Source organism: Papaver somniferum, unplaced genomic scaffold (assembly GCF_003573695.1).
Source record: "Papaver somniferum cultivar HN1 unplaced genomic scaffold, ASM357369v1 unplaced-scaffold_6, whole genome shotgun sequence".
NCBI classification, from domain to species: domain Eukaryota; kingdom Viridiplantae; phylum Streptophyta; class Magnoliopsida; order Ranunculales; family Papaveraceae; genus Papaver; species Papaver somniferum.
This window is the reverse complement of record NW_020648748.1, coordinates 343,109-360,353: the sequence shown is the minus strand read 5'-3', so window position 1 is coordinate 360,353 and position 17,245 is coordinate 343,109. Positions and strand designations below refer to the sequence as shown.

General features: G+C 35.8%; 1 protein-coding gene across 1 annotated transcript; it reads right to left on the bottom strand.

Annotated features, from left to right (window-relative positions):
* Window positions 1-5,368: 5,368 nt before the first annotated feature.
* LOC113343466 (40S ribosomal protein S15a-5-like) lies at window positions 5,369-11,082 on the bottom strand. The gene is made up of 4 exons (XM_026587637.1): window positions 10,900-11,082; window positions 9,404-9,546; window positions 5,973-6,133; window positions 5,369-5,816 (listed from the first exon to the last, which is right to left on the bottom strand). The coding sequence occupies exons 2-4, from the start codon at window positions 9,531-9,533 to the stop codon at window positions 5,718-5,720; spliced, it is 390 nt and encodes a 129-aa protein (XP_026443422.1). The 5' UTR covers window positions 9,534-9,546; window positions 10,900-11,082; the 3' UTR covers window positions 5,369-5,717.
* Between the last annotated feature and the right edge of the window lie 6,163 nt (window positions 11,083-17,245).

Sequence of the window (17,245 nt, the reverse complement as noted above, 5' to 3'; positions counted from 1 at the left end):
GGCACCACTTCCAGTTATTAATGAGATACCTACTGCAACATATTCCCACAGATATAATGTTGGTGGGGTAGAATTGGTGGACTTACCTAATGCAGTGTTGGATGTGCATAATGAAGCAGTTCATGAGGAAGCTTCAGACAATAATGTTAGTATTACTGATGATGATACACGATTACAAGATGTGCTGCATCAAGTTCCAGAAACTGAGGTTATGGTTCCACAAGATCACCAACCAGTGGTACCAATTGTCAGAACCTTAAGTCGTGAGAAGAAAGCTCCAGAGAAATACAAAGATTTCTTTACATATCATTCCGCTGCGTATCCCATACAGGCACATTTAACTTATGATCATTGGGGTTCTTCACACTCTGCATTTCTAAGTGTTATATCCAGTCATCAAGAACCTAAAAACTACAATGAAGCAAAGTCTAATCCAAAATGGAGGGCACCAATGGAGAATTAGTTACGTGCCTTAGATGCAAATAATACATAAAATATTGTCAAGTTGCCTCCTGGGAAGAAGACTGTTGGATGTAGATGGGTGTACAAAATTAAATACAGAAGTGATGGAACTGTTGAACGTTATAAGGCGAGATTAGTGGCAAGAGGTTTTACTCAAAGATATGGAGAAGATTACACAGAAACTTTTGCACCAGTTGCAAAGATGAATACTTTTCATGTTCTCATGTCTATTGCAGTTAATAAAGATTGGAAATTGTTTCAAATGGATGTGAAGAATGCATTCTTACAAGGTGATCTAGAAGAAGAGGTATATACGAGTATACCACCTGGACACCCTCGAGAAGGAGAGAGCAATATGGTTTGCAAGCTTAAGAAGGCAATATATGGTTTAACGCAATCACCATGTGCGTGGTATGCAAAGCTAAGTTCAGTACTCATCCAGAATAAGTTCAAAAGAAGCTCTGCCGATTCTTCCTTGTTTATTAAAAGAAGTAATCTTGGTACAACTATAGTTCTAGTGTATGTTGATGACCTTGTGATTACAGGAGACAATCAACAAGAAATTAGAAATCTTAAAGCAATGCTTCATTCCAGATTTGACATCAAAGATTTAGGGATACTGAAGTATTTCCTGGGATTAGAAGTTGCTTACTCAAAGAAGGGTATTTTTCTGAATCAAAGAAAATACGTGTTGGACCTGTTGAAGGCTACAGGAAAAATGGGAGTAAAGCCTTGTGATACTCCTACAGAAAATGGCAACAAACTTGATAATGATGGTGATGTGTTAAGTGATATTGGGTCATATCAAAGGTTAGTAGGCAAGTTAATTTATCTTACTGTTACTAGACCTGACATAGCACATGCAGTAAGCTTAGTCAGTCGTTATATGCATACACCTCGTGTTAAACATTTGAATGCAGTAACTAGGATTTTACAGTATTTAAAAGGATCACCAGGAAGAGGAGTTTTGATGACAAAGAATGAAGCTTATTCAATTTCTAGCTACTGTATAACAGCATATTCGGATGCTGATTATGCTGGATGTCCAGTTGATCGTAAATCAACAACAGGGTACTGCATATTCTTTGGTGGTAATCTGGTTACATGGAGAAGCAAGAAACAAAATGTTGTTTCTCGATCAAGTGCTGAAGTAGAATACAGAGCCATGGCTTCAACAACATGTGAGATTGTTTGGCTGCGAGCATTACTTAAATATTTGGGTTTTTTGTCACCTCAGCCGGCTAAGATGTTCTGTGACAATCAAGCTGCGATACAAATTGCGTCAAATCCCACCTTTCATGAGCGTACAAAGCACATAGAGGTGGATTGTCATTTTGTTAGAGAGAAGGTATTGGCCAAAGTAATATGCACTCCTTTCGTTCGTAGCCATCAACAACTGGCAGATGTTTTTACTAAGGGTTTACCTGTCAAGCAATTCAATGAAATTCTATCCAAGTTGGGCTCCATTGATATCTTCGCACCAACTTGAGGGGGAGTGTTGGAACAGAGAAGAATATTTAGTTTCTCTATTTATGATTGGCCTATACTACAAGAAAATATTCTCTAGATATGCTGCTATCTATACGTAAGATATGTGGTATGTGTAAGCTATATATAAGTCTTGTAAAAACTCCATTGATAATAAGAAACCCTAAGTCGTTCTTCTTCCGTGGACGTAGGCTATAGCCGAACCACGTAAATCTGTGTTCTTTCTTCAACCTGTTTAATTAACAATACCATCTTCTATGAACCCCTTGATTTGCTCTTCCATTCCGATGCACTTGGACCTGTATTCTTCGAGCTCATGATCAAGACCACCGTTTACTACCAGTAGGTTCTCCAATTCCGTTCCCTTCCGTTCAAGCTCTGCAGACAAACCTTCACACTTCAATCTTATAAGCTACCAATTCTTTTCCCAATTCAATCTCATGCTTCAACGAGATGGTCTCCAACTCCTTACATTTCATTTTGAGATGTTCAATTTCAGCAGCATCTCTTTTCTTCCCCAACTTGAAATCATCAATATATATCCCTGTTGGGTTTAACACATTGCTGCTGATTTTCCAAAATGTCTGTATATTTTTTCCCCTTGTAGACTATTGCATTGGGTTCATCACGTTTTCGTGAAATTTCTATTGCTTCCTTCTCCTCATACCTTTCTTTAAGTTGACTACACTCCATTCTCAGCTCATTACTATGGTGTTCTAGAACTAAACAAGCTAACCTCCAATGTTCAGTAGTTTCCATTTTTTTCACTTGTTATCTCATCACTAGTTTTATGATCCATTGTTGTTCTTCAGGGGTTTGCAAAACACTAAACAGAAGGCGCCGTATAAATGAAAGAAAACACAACAACAAGCTAACAACTGATAATGGAAGGAAGGAAAAAAACTTGCTCAGTGGCTAAGCAGATGATATACTTTAGTGTGATGCAGCAGAACCATGTGAAAAATGAATAGGCTTTTCTCATGTGCAAAAGAGGCGATAAAATAGTACTACTCCTTCGTACTCTTACAAACTGAGCAGAGATATGTTGTTTACATATATATACCCCTTTGTAGGTTGATGTTAGTGCAGTTATGTGAGGGTACAGGGAGTCATTTGTTAACTGCTACATTTCTGTAACAATTTAATGAAAAAGAACCCAAATGGTGAATAAGAATCAGGTGTATAAACATAGACATCTGCTAAAATATCTTGTTCTGCTCTTATGCCTTTGACTGTGAATTCTTGCATCAATTTAAAACTCACTTTAGAACCTAGCTAGTACTGTCAATGTCAACTTCTAAAATTTGTTTTCATTTTCTAACGGACAGCTATAGACTTCGTACCTTAAACACAGTTTGTTTATTCCCAAAATTGGCTTGTCCAAACCTTATTGGACTAGTACCATTTCTTGGTTTACATCCCTAAAAGGATGATACAAGGCGGTCACGACTCACGAGTGCATGGCAGGTTTCAGTCAAGTACTTTAAATTACTTGTGTACTGCGGTAGATAGACCTCACTCGACAAACAAATTAACTTGATTTTTTTTTATTACTATTTGAAAGTGTTAACCAGAAAAATAAAATGAATAAAAAAATCTTAGACACAAGCAACACAATTTGGCACAAAAAAAAAAGTGGTGGTTGTACAAAATGTGTGGTGCCTATTGAATGTAATGTTGCTTTCTTGATCTGTACGACTTCAGAACCTTAAACCTATACTGTCAAATTTTTGCAAGCTTATGCCAAGATCTAACCCTGTCCATATTGTTTATCAAAACCTTCAAGAAAATTCACTCATCCTCATTTTCTCTTCCTTTCTTTATCTTTAAAGTCTTTCTGTTAAGAAAACCTAGCAAACAAAGAACTTTGAAAAAATGATTCACCCCTTTCCAAATCAGATCATGAACAAGAACAAAGAAAAAGGGTGGTAGTAACTAGAAAGTGATCCCCAGTTTATGAACTTTTGTTTAGAACCATAATATTAATATTGGGCGTACCAAAATCTTCCAAGGCATACTGAATGAAGACAAAAAAAGGTTGTGAAATAGCAAAATCAGATAACCCCTTAACCCAAAAATTTTTAATGGCAAATCTGCCCTTTACGTATTAGTGTTACTAATCTTGATTAGTGATTAAATATTTTGTTTAGTGATTAAAATAATTTTCAGAATTATAAGAGTTGTTTAGATGAAAAATTTGGGGAAAAAAATCAAAGTTTTGGTTTGGTTAAGAAGGAGAGAAAGAGAAGGAGAAAGTGAGAAAATTCTAATTCTTGATTCAATGGAGGATGAGGAGTGTCATATATCATCTAAAAAACCTAGGAAAATACACATCAACTACAACAATGATTCCCAAATGGTTGATTTCCTAGATTACGAGAATGATACAATGGAGGATGAAAAGGTTCGACTTACATTTATGAGCCGAACCGATCCCTTTATGAACAGTTCGGCTAGCTGAAACTGTTTAGGTATGCGCCGAACATTTGCTAGACACTAGTTCGGCTTGTATAAAATTTTCCTAAAAAGCCGAACCTATTCCTGAGAGTTCTGGAATAAAAAATGTTAATGGTTCGGCTTATATAATGAAAACCTTATCAGCCGAACTGTTCATATACACTTTCAGGCTGAAAATTTGAAGAACCGTTCGGCTTAAAAAACAACAACATTATGCGCCGAACCTAGGTTCGGCTCACAACTCACCTAAATTATGCACCGAACCTTGGTCTGAAACCTGGATATTGACAACTAATGAACAGTTCGGCAAGCTGAAAGTGTTATTGTTATGAGCCGAACCAACTAGTTCGGCTTGTTTAAAAATATCATAATGAGCCGAACCTAGTCCTGTGTGATCTGGAAGAAAAATTATGTGAGGTTCAGCTCATAGATGTAAGCCGAATTGTTCATCAATGGGTTGGTTCGGCTCATAGATGTAAGCCGAACCTATTCCTTAGAGTTCAGGAATAAAAAATGTTAATGGTTCAGCTTATATAATGGAAATCGTAGATTTTAACCCATTAAAATCAAGTAGATTTTATCTTCATCTTCAAGAAAATGAAAATACGAAGATAACGCAAAAAGAATGAGGTCATTCCGACATTGGACGAAGAAGTTATGATCAAAACAAGATCGAAAGAATTCAGTCTACAGCGGGAAGTTCGGCTGATAACTCATCAACACGAGTCAGCCGAACCTAAAGCCTATAAATCAATATTTTCGAAGTGTTTAAGGGTATATAGGTCATTCATACCCATTAGACACCCCTTATCAATACACCCTGGCTAGGAAAATGACTTTGTATGCCGATAAAGTTTTTGGTATGCCCAATGTTATGGTTCTTTCTTTAACCATGAGTCCATGACACCAGTACATTGCAAATCCAGAGCCCATTTAGGCCCATCAAGAACAGGAAAACAGATGAACAGGTAAAAATCCACACTTTATTTGCTGACGAGCATCCACAGATTCCACAGAAAAATAGACTTTCAGATGGCAAGAAAGTACCACTCTTTGAATATGGCAAAATCTTAAGTTTTTTTTTACAGAGATCAAAATCTAATTAGATTCCACTTTATCCCCAAGTTATATGAACCTCTATTTTCTGCAGTTACTGGCTACTCTTTGGAAACTATTGTATAAAAATGTGAGAAGGAAAGAAGAGGTTACATGAATTCCTTAAAAGTCTATAACCTGTGAGGATAGGCGGTGCAAAAACATTTCCTAGTTCTTTTCTTCTCAGTTCTAAAGGAGGATTAAAGGGGTCGTGGTTAATGAAAATAACCAATAACCTGACCACCTACTTTCTGTTCAATGGCTTGTTCATGATCCAAAACGCCATTTGGAGTAGAAATCACGACATACCCCCACTGCATTATAGAAAAAGAAAGAGAAGCTATTACAGAAATGTATCAATACGACTGGACTAGCTTCAAAGTTCAAACACTATTGAAGAAGAAAGGCTCAGAGCTTCTACTGTAGCTGAAGTAAATCAATTAACAAGATAAAAGTGAGGGAAGTAACACCTGTCTTGTGGGAAGATTACGTGTTTTGTACTCTTCAATATCCTTCGCCTTGATGTCCTGCCTATGCATGAGAACCTTGCATTCTTTTATTCTGCCTTGCAGTTCGACAGTAATTGAACCCACTCTATGAGGATCATGTACTTCAAAATCTTTGATATATCCTAGACAAAATATAAGCCAGATAATGATATTTATAGTCATCAAGTATGTATGCAAAAACTCTGTGAGCAATGCCATTCACACGACATAGTGCGCTATAGATTATCTGCACGAATGTAATAAATCCTACAATTCTAATTTACAACTGCATTTTTGTAACGCTAGAAAAAGAACAATGTAATGAAGAACTGCGAAGTAAATGCTTCTAACAGAAGTTGAAAATCAACAAAACATAGAATCTGGATTTAAATTGACAATAGTTCTCTAATGCTACCAAAACAAAGAATTTCCCACACGGAACAATCACAGAGATATACAGATTTTAGCTGCTTACTTCGAATTGGCTAACCAAAAATATCACTAGAAAGTAGAAACAAATAACTAATGTGTCGAGGACACCTTTAGTCACCAAAGCCCTTTGGATCAACAAAGCAGGTCCAATATACCAAGTCCTTAAGTCAATGTTTTGATTGGCTTTTGCAGTGTTCAACAGCTCAGTTGATGCACTTTTACGAATAACAATTTAGCCAGCCAATCTCAAGCTGATGCAAGGATGATTTTCACTGTGAACTAACGCACATGATAGGTAATATGTTGTGCAAAAATCAGGTTAGTGAAGTTCTTGAGCTTCAATACCCATTTCAATTGTAAACGAATGTACATAATGAGCAAAGTATTTCAGCAAAAATCAGCTCAGTGCACTTACTGACAGAATCAAATTCCAATAGCTGAATAGCATCATTATGGGACAAAATTACTAGTTAACAGAGTACAGTGTTCTCAGATTTTTTCAAAAATGACTTGTTACTGGCCACTTACTAATATTTTATGGTGTGGCGAGCTCGAGACCCTCAGATCATGACATTCACCCCAATGGGTTGTCCATCTCGAGGATCTAGAACATGTAGATCAAGGGCATGTCACTATCCACGTCAGACCGTGAGCAACTCGTGAGTAACAAACTATCTACCACAACTAGTTGTTTGCAGTCTGACGTGGATGGTGATGTGCCTACCATCCACAGGCCCTAATCAACGGGATGGACAATCTGTTAGGGAGAACGCCATGATCCAAGGGTCCAGAACTTGCCATGTCATAAACGCGAGTAGGTGAGCAACAAGCAGGTACCCGATAATTTTCAATGATAAAGCCTTAGACCTATAACTAGACAGATTCAAAACAAAGACATGACATTTAGGATGCCCATGCTGTACATATATTGGTAAAAATTCAATGCTAGTAACAGCAGGTTCATTGAGCGAAAAGCTAGTATGTAAATAGGGCTGTGTCTTCTGGTAGTACTAGTTCCTTGACCATTATACATCAACATTGCAGGAATCATCAGCAGATCTATCTGAATTCCTTCCTTGATGGATACAATCTGTTGCTTCTAGTGTCAACTGTGTCCATCCATTTAACTCTCAAATGAGACCAAAATTTTCAACTTTAACCCTAACTAGGTTTAAAGAGTGTTGAGGTAGGTGGCTCCCCATGTGAGATCACCATCCTACTCATAGCTCTTGTACTCAGATTCAAGGTCTAATTATGGGTTAGTTGTATCCATGACAGATGATTTTGTAATCCCTAATCTGTTTTCTCTCGCTGAGGATGAACAAAAACAACTCAAATATTATCAATAACTATATATGGCACACATATTACTAGCTAACAGAGCAGAGTAATCTCATACTTTTCAAAAATCATTGGGCATTCGCTTGGTTCTCGCCACTTATCACATTTTAAAGACGTGGCGAGCCCTAGACCCTCGGATCATGGCACTCACCCCAACGGATTGTCCATTCTGAGGATCTAGGGCCTGTGGATGGTGGGCACGTCACCATCCACGTCAGACCGCAAGCAACTCGTGAGTAACAAGCTAATAGCTAAGTGCAGTCGGTCTTTTTTCCACCAGAATCTTAAATATCTTCCAATGTTCAACTAAAAGCAGTCGCACTTGGCAGCTAGTTGCTAGCGGTCTGACGTGGATGGTGATGTGCCTACCATCCACAGGCCCTAGATCTTCGGAATGCACAACCCACAAGGGTGAGTGCCATGATCCGATAGTCCAGGGCTTGACATGTAATAAAATGTGAGAAGAGGCGGTAACAAGCGAGTGCCCAATTATTTTTGTGAATAAGCCTTGTACCTATAACTAAGGCTCGGGTCTTTCTCTCCAGATCAATTGTTACCCATCAAGAGTTCATCTACTTTAATATCACATTATAACACCTTAAGATGCAGAATGACACAACAATACAGAAAATAACATGCATAAATATGCATGTAATGCAAACACACCAACTCTCTGGATGTATAAAAAATGGATACATGTTTTTCATTTAATCAGTGTCTACAAAATGCATGAGTAAATTTAGTCAAAAGGGATATAGTAACTCGCAATACCAGTTCCACTCAAAACAATACATAACCACGTTATACTGAAGCCATATTTTAAGTTCTAACTTTTAAGCAACATGACAGTTGATAACAACCATGAAGCATAATGCTATACAGTCTATCTAAACTAACTGAAGATTCAACTGAAAAATATGAAAAATACCCAACATTAATCCGTATACTTCAAGCATTCGCTCAAAACATGCACAAAGACATAAAACTTCAGAAACTAATGTGTACAGGTGCATGGTTACATGCACATGTAAATCCCCTCATACAAACTCCTCTCACACATTAATTTTTGGTTTAATCAGTGTCTACCAATGTATAAAAATGCAGAGTAGAATTAGTAAAAGACTCAAAAGCCGATGAATAACTTACAATAGCTCTTCAAATAACAGGATAATTCTGTTGTACACCCTAGTTACTCAAAACAACTAAGTTTTGGTTCCCACTATTTCTTTTAGAAGCCAAAAGGCAAAATCCCCAATTCCATCTTTATTTCTTATAAACCCTAGATTTAGAGAGATGTTAGAAACTCACATACACTATTTAGTGAAGAAATGAAACTTGTTGGTTCCCTAATCTATCTTTCTCACTGAAAGTCTTGAACTGATGCGGAACAGAGATACTATGAAGCAACCCCCCAAGATGTACACAACAGAGATACTACGATGAGCATACCAAGAAATAAACAACCAGATCAAAAATATTAAACAGAAGTAAATTTGCATTTGTTCATTCCCCAACACTTATTCGATGAACACACCTAGACATGATAATGACTCCAACAACGAAATCACAAACAGAAAATATACTTATGAAAGATTCACAAGAACGTAACAAAGTAAAGTAAATGGTTAGTAGTTAGTTACCTCGGTGTTTCATGACATTGAGAAATGATGACATCAAACCAGATATAGGTTGCAAAGTCGCGGTAGCTCTACTTCTCCTCTCCGCATTGACAATTTTACTCATCGCCTGATTTAATATTCTCCTACCCATTTCACCAATCACTCTAAACAGGAACAAATCATAAAAAAACACTTGTTAATTAAACTTATTTAGCCGAATAATATCAAACCAAGCTAAGGCGACGGAACCAGGAATTTATGGTTGAGGGGGGTAAAAAAGATTCTTTCCTAGTAGACAAATCATTACTATCCCAGAAATCATTTTTTCAATGGACCAAACCTGTCATTGCCGTGTGAACCAAACCTTTCATTGCAGTATTGGTCCATCGAACAGCCAGTCATAGATAAGGGTGTTGAAAGCGTTAAACGACAGGGACATCCTATCGTTTAGATGTTACCCTACGAATGCATTTGGCTCGTACATTGAACCAAAAGCATTTTATGTGTCATTTAAGTTTAGATATTACTCTATGAATGCTAACTCCGTAGTTGATACTAACGGGCAAGTATGGAAACAGATCATTAATTGACTGAATTGGTACTACAAGAGTAAATAACAACACCTTCTGAACAGATTCAAAATTTCAAACAGCATATGATGGAGGGGAAAAGTGAAAATTACAAGGTCCTATGCTATATGAGGAGCGGTGACAATTTGATTGCATTCCGATACTAAAAAATAAAGATTAATATCCATTAAGATTGTTGTTAAAGGAGGGACGCTGTTAGGTCAATATACATTTTTTTTTTAAAAGATAAATAAGTACAGTAGATATTAAACAGTTAACTTGCATACTACCGCACTAAACAAAGTACAGAAAAAGCATGTCGGGGATACAAATTGATCAAACACTTAAACTAAGAATAATGAAACTAGTGAAAACAACTTTGGGTTTCGTAACACACTTCATCAAATACTAAACCTACTGAAATTAGTGAAAGTTGATTGAAACAACTTTGGGTTTAGTAGCACAAATTATCAAACACTTAACCTACTGATATTGAGCAGCTCAGGGAATGCTTGAGCTTTGAACTTGGGTAAAGGAATACTTTTATACGTACAGTAAGGGTTAGGGAATACATGTACTGGATACTAATTGGCTAATCTAAATTCTTACCTGGGCTATATTATTTTTACTTGACAATTACCGTCCCTGAGCTCGAAGCAGTGATTCAATTCACAAAAGAAAAACCTAATGTTCCATTGTAATTATCAAAATGAACCCCAATTTTTCAAAAGTTCACAAGAACCCTAAAACCTAAGAAAAACCCTAAATCCAAAAACATTCAAACAAAAATCAAAATCAATAAAACCATACAATAGAGTACAAAAGAGTAAAATCTAACAAAAACCCATTATCCAAAATTGATCTAAACCCAAAGGGTTGATAAAAAAACGGAATCATAGAGTGTAAAAAATCATTGATAGTAATGAGAGTGAAAGAGAAAGAACAAACCTTTGATACCGAGATTTACAGCTTCGAGAGAAAAGGATAAAGTGAGTTTATTTGGGGAAGACGGGGGGAAGGGTTTTGACCTGTAATTGAATGGAGGTAATAGTTCTTAGACTGAGAAGGAGGAGGAGGAGGAGGCGACAGACTAGAGCAGATGACTACAAAATGAGAGCGATCTAACCCTTTCCGCAGTACCGTATTATCGATTTAGCCCCAAAAAAACGTCTTTTTACATTTTCTTCTATTGGGAGAAAACGTGGTTCCGGATGGGGTAACTTTTGGTAGCCGTACAAATAATTGGGCAAGACATATTTTGCGTCACCGTATGTACATAACAAATTTTGGATCACCGGAGACTGGACATGTTGGATAGATAGGTCCATTTTGGGTTAAGAAAAGAATCACGATGGAAGATTTCTAGACACCATTCGGATCTTTTTGATGGAGATTTCTCTTTCATTATATTGGGAACGGAGGCTATTAATCCATCAGGAAACAGTTTGAAGATCGTGAGTTATTTTAACCGTAGATAAAACAATGAACGGTATATGTCAATAATTTAAATACCCAGGGTTATTTTTTAACACGGGACATTTTGATTATTAAAAATTGGGGTTGTCTATAAATTGAGTTCAATATATAAGAGGTTAGATGACATCAAGAAATGATGCATGCTCACCTATGGTGTTGCTAGATTTAAAAAACAAAAAAGGAAAAAAAAAACAAATCGGTCACCGGATATTCACTGGATATTGGTTGTAGGCTTGTAGTAGCCAAAGTATTCGAAATCGTTTCTCGGTCGGTTGGAGAGTTTGGATGGAGGAGCAATAAATTCGGACTTGCAAATCGTCAAAATCGGTCTAATACTCGGAATTTATTTATTGGAGACTGTATATGTTAATGCTCATAAGTCATGAATTATACCTAATTAAAATTAAATTTTTAACACTATCATGTAATTGTTATACTGAACGTATTTGTTAGGGTACTGGTCGGTCGAATTCGCATGCGTTGCTATCTCAAGTATGTTTGTCAATGTTACTGATCAAAACTATCTGGTTTACTTACAGCTAAGTCTTGGACTAGGATAGAAACTGTAGTTGAGCTCAAGAGATCTACATCGACTAAAAAGTATGTGGAGACTTGAACTTATCTATCACTCAAAAGTCTATCTACTCTATCTCCTATCTTGAGACAAAAGTCGTATTGCTATATAGACTTTGATTATACACATTTGCTATTTCGAGCCGAGTTTATCTCGCTTATCTATTTCTCGAAATATGTGTTGGTAAGCTTTCGCTTTGGCCAAGTTCATCTTTACTAGTGACGAAAGTCATTTTAAGCTTCAATTACTTGAAAATTGCTTTGATGAAAAATAGCGTGTGAACAACAACTATATAACGTCCTCTAAGAATGTTTTAATGATTAAAATGAGAGTTTAGATTATATAACCATGGTTAGATATAAACATTGTGTAGTAACTCATACGTGTATAAGTCCCTATGCCTTGAACCAAAGTATGCGTACTTTGCTGCTCAAGAAAACCGGAACTAGAGTCCGCGTACCCCGCGTACTGTCGGAAGTTCACATTCCGTGAATTTCTGCTAGAGTTTGTGAATTGAAACAAACTTGTTCCGAGTACTGAAGTCCGCGTATCAGTATGCGTACTTAAGTTGGTTATTTTCTAAAAACGATTATTCGTGAACTTAAACTTATATAAACTAAGGAATGCAAGTTTGCAGACCGTGGCTATAAAGTTCATGAATTGATTCGAGTGAATCAAATCGTTTTTCTTCGATTTTTCTTGTATACTTCTATAAGATCTAAGCAATTAAAAAACTCTCTAACTAGTTCATTTGAGTCATTTGAACTAGTTATGGTAAAGAAGAATATGGTTGATATGAAAGTGCTCATATGGCTAACCATTTGGTTAACTACTGTTGAACCAACTAGATGTACATGTTTGGGTACGGTTACACAAACCTAAATAAACGTGCATTTCATTTTTTTATAACAAGCTAAGTTTCGATCTAACGGTTGAAAGATATTATCTTGAATCTACTCAGGTTTTCATCTAACGGTGAGTATTGAATGCTTTGTTACTAAGCTAACATTGATTGCAAACCCTGATTTGAAAGACTATATAAAGGAGAACTCTAGCAACTGGGAAACCTAATCCCCATACCTCTTGTGTGATACTAGTTATATTAGCTAGAGTTGATTCTCCTTTAACCTTAGGTTTCTACCGAGACCCTATAGGTTAACGACTTGAAGACTTCATTGGGATTGTGAAGCTAGACCGATACTACTTTTCTTGTAGTTGTGTGATCTGATCTTGTTGTTTCTATCATACTAAGTACAATCATAAGATTGGCTTGAGATTGATTTCTCCGATAGGTAAGATATAAAAGAAGTCACAAACATCTTCGTCTCATCGTTTGTGATTCCGCAATATCTTATTTCGCTAGGCGATTAAGATTATTGTGAGATGATTGAAAATTCTAGGTTGTTCTTCGGGACTATAAGTTCAGGTTATTAATTGGTTCCTATTCACCTTGATTTATCAAAAGACGGAACAAAAACTCGTAGGTATTTCTATGAGAGACAGATTTATCTATTAGCGTAGACTTTTCTGTGTGATACAGATTTTTTTATTAAAATCTTCGATTTTGGGTCGTAGAAACTCTTAGTTGTGGGTGAGATCATCTAAGGGAATCAAGTGTGTAGTATCCTGCTGGGATCAGAGACTAAGGAGCGCAATTGTACCTTGGATCAGTGTGAGATTGATTGGGGTTCAACTACAGTCCAGATCGAAGTTAGTTTGTGGTAGGCTAGTGTCTGTAGAGGCTTAATACAGTGTGTGTTCAATCTGGACTAGGTCTCGGGGTTTTTCTGCATTTGCGGTTTCCTCGTTAACAAAACTTCTGGTGTCTGTGTTATTTCTTTTCCGCTTTATATTTTGTTATATAATTTAAATATCACAGGTTGTGCGTTGAATCGATCAATTAGAAAATCCAACCTTTGGTTGTTGATTGAAATTGATTGATCCTTGAACATTGGTCTTTGGTACCGTTCAAGTGATTTCTCTTGTATTCAATTAGACTCGAAGATTTCTATTTGCTTGAGTAAGTATTGAATCGAGAAAGTGAGATATAACTCTTTGACATACTTTTAATAGGATTGAGTCTGACTGTCTAGTTGATTCTCTTAAAAGTATATTGGAGTTAGTCCATACAGATTGGTAATCGAAATATTGGGTGTGGTTGTTAGACCCCCGCTTTTTCAATTGGTATCAGAGCAGGCAAACACTATAAACCTAATAAGTTTGTGTTTGTTTGATCCTTAAAAATTACCTTATGGGAAATTTCTTTTAAAAACTTTCTCTTGGCATTTGTAACGCACGCCAGAAATCCTTAAAGATTGTCCAAAGATTATTATGGACAAAACCTCCGGTTTCTCATGATAATCCCATGTCATCTAAGAATTTGGAAAACTTAGATGATGAGAGAAGAAAAAAAATAAAAAGAAGGGAAGATTGAGAAAATGTATGCTACACTCACAGATATGGACTCTCACTAGATTAACTGATCTTAATCTATTTGAGAAATACTATCGTAATGGATCAATTGACAAATATCTATTTATAGCTTTCGATAGCGTTTTTAGATTCTTAGAAAAACTTAATTTTGTTAAGTTTAAAGATCGACCCGATAAAAGTTCTGTACATGTAAAACTGTGGAACATTGATGTACGAACTAAACACTCTGTCAACACAAGTAGATCCAATACGGGTTCTCATGTTTTTGACACAGGGTCAAGGAATCGGAAGAATCTTCTTTCTAGTCACATCAAAAGGAAGATAGAAAGCTCTTAAAACCCTGATTATCATCATTACTTTGATTATATCACTGGGACTGCTCACAAATATAAACCAGAAATGTTGCATGAGGATTCCTATGGACATCATGCCTCCTGGTAACAAGCTTGGCACTACCCCATTTGTATATATCTTGAGTTGGGGCAAGAAATGGTTTGATTTGTGTACAGTTGGGTTAATATGTTATTATATCCTTCTTGGAGTTTCAAATAAAGCTTTCTACAACATCCGTCTCCTCTCACAAATTGTGTTGTCACGGGATGCACAACCTTGATGTGCGAAGATCCCATATTCCTTTTGTGGGTCGCCTTTCATAAACGGGTCCAGGCCCATTAGTGGGGCATATAAAGAAGAAGTACGCGCACCTTCTTCTTCATTCCATCAGTCCGCGTACGTGAACCTTCTAGGGTTCATGAGTTTTCTCCATTAAATTCCTTGGATAGAAAATAAGACAAAGAGGTGTTCAAGGTTCATTCCAAGTAAGTAAATTTCCTCTTGTTTCTTTCCAATTTCTATACCTCGTGATGAATTTCAAGGCTTCAAAAAGAATTGCAAAAAGCTTTGGTTCTTCTAGCATGAATCTTCCCTTGGACCAAAATTCTCTTAGGATTAGGTTTGTTATTGATTCTTGTGCTAATGTTTTTGAAAAGATTTCATCTATGGGTTTTATTTTAGAAAAGAAATTGGATTCATCTAGTGGACATAAAGAGGATTTAGTTTGCTTTGAAAAATTCAATCTTGGAAACATCTTTGATGGTCTTGGTCAAGGATTTGATACTCTCACAAGAATTTTCTATGCCAACATTCATGATGTTGATCTCGAAAAAATAGAATTCAAAACCATGATAAATAGAGAAAGGTTTCTTGTTAATAGAAAGTTGATTTCGAAGATTACCAAAATTCTATTGGGAAATGTTCGTCTACCTAGGCCAAGTGATGAACGACCATCACATGAAGACATCTCTCTTGGTATTTGTGGTAAGAAAGTAGCTTGGAATCAAGGGAAGTTTCCTACTAATGTTCTTAGACTGGGTTTGTTAATGCTTTTATTTTTCCATAAGCACTTTCACAACCTATATATGTCAATAATTTTTGAAAATTGGTGTTTGGTAAAAAAAATCAAAGTGCTTTTTACCCAAAGCACTTCTTAAATTCCTCAATTTTCAAAAGCTGGGGAGGAGGAGCTTTTAAAAGCTACAAAAGCATAAGCTTTGGTCCCACCAAAATTTAATGTTTAAGTTATCTTTTTTGTCCCTATTTTATTTTGTAAATGACAAAAATTACTCTTAAATATATATACAATCAATTTTTTATTTTATTCTTTAAATAATATTTTATTTTATTTTAAAACTAGATACCATTTCATTTAATTTGTCAAAAATAAAATAAAACCAAATATTAAATAATTACTTAATTTTAATTTGATTTTTTGTTTGAAAATTATACATATTAAAAATTGGTTAAGTAAAATAAGTTTTTTTAACAATTATAATAACAATAGAAATTAATAAATTTAATAGTAAAAAAAATTAATTATTTTTAAACTCAATAAAATTGAATAATTCTAATTCAGAGATATTATGTTTTTGTCATTTTCCACAACAACAATGGTTTAATCTGATATTTTACCAAACGCACTTTGATTCCTTTTTTAATCATCTTTAACTTTAATTAATATTTTACCAAACATCTAACTGTTTTTTTCTCACAGCAACGCACAGCAGAAAAGTGCTTTTATAAAAGCCGCAACAATACCAAACTAAGCCTTAGTATGGCCTTGATGGCTTTCGGAAAACTTGGTATCTCTAATCTTTGTCCCTCCACAATTGAGAATTCTCGGTGGAGTAGCGAGTTTGCAAAATTGGTATATTTCCTTGAATTGGGTGTTCCGAGTCTCGATATTTGTGGTTTCCTCATTTTTCAAATGACTTCGATGAATTCACCCAACAAGAAGTTAGGTTACCTTGCTTGATTAGTCAAATTTGCCGTGAACGTGGCTTTAATTCAATTGGAAATTCTCTTGGGGTTCCCAAACCTGTTCGTCCCTGTGCTTTGAAACGTATAAGGGAGAATGTGTACAAAAGACAAAGAGATGACTCCCTTGACGGTTCATTATATTGGATATTTCTCTTTCATTATATTGGGAACGAAGGCTATTAATCCATCAGGAAACAGTTTGAAGATCGTGAGTTATTTTAACCGTAGATAAAACAATGTACGGTATATGTCAATAATTTAAATTCCCAGGGTTATTTTTTAACACGGGGAATTTTGATTATTAAAAATTGGGTTGTCTATAAATTGAGTTCAATATATAAGAGGTTAGATGACATCAAGAAATGATGCATGCTCAGCTAAGGTGTTGCTAGATTTAAAAAAAAAAAGGAAAAAAAAAACAAATCGGTCACCGGATATTCACTGGATATTGGTTGTAGGCTTGTAGTAGCCAAAGTATTCAAAATCGTTTCTCGG

Bases quoted from the DNA above. Each gene is read 5' to 3' on its own strand.
- LOC113343466 (XM_026587637.1), bottom strand. From the start codon at position 9,533: ATGGGTAGGAGAATATTAAATCAGGCGATGAGTAAAATTGTCAATGCG. The intron at 6,134-9,403 runs GTAACTAACTAC...TATTTTGTCTAG, and splicing joins CAATGTCATGAAACACCGAG to GATATATCAAAGATTTTGAA. The intron at 5,817-5,972 runs GTGTTACTTCCC...TCTATAATGCAG, and splicing joins GTAATCTTCCCACAAGACAG to TGGGGGTATGTCGTGATTTC.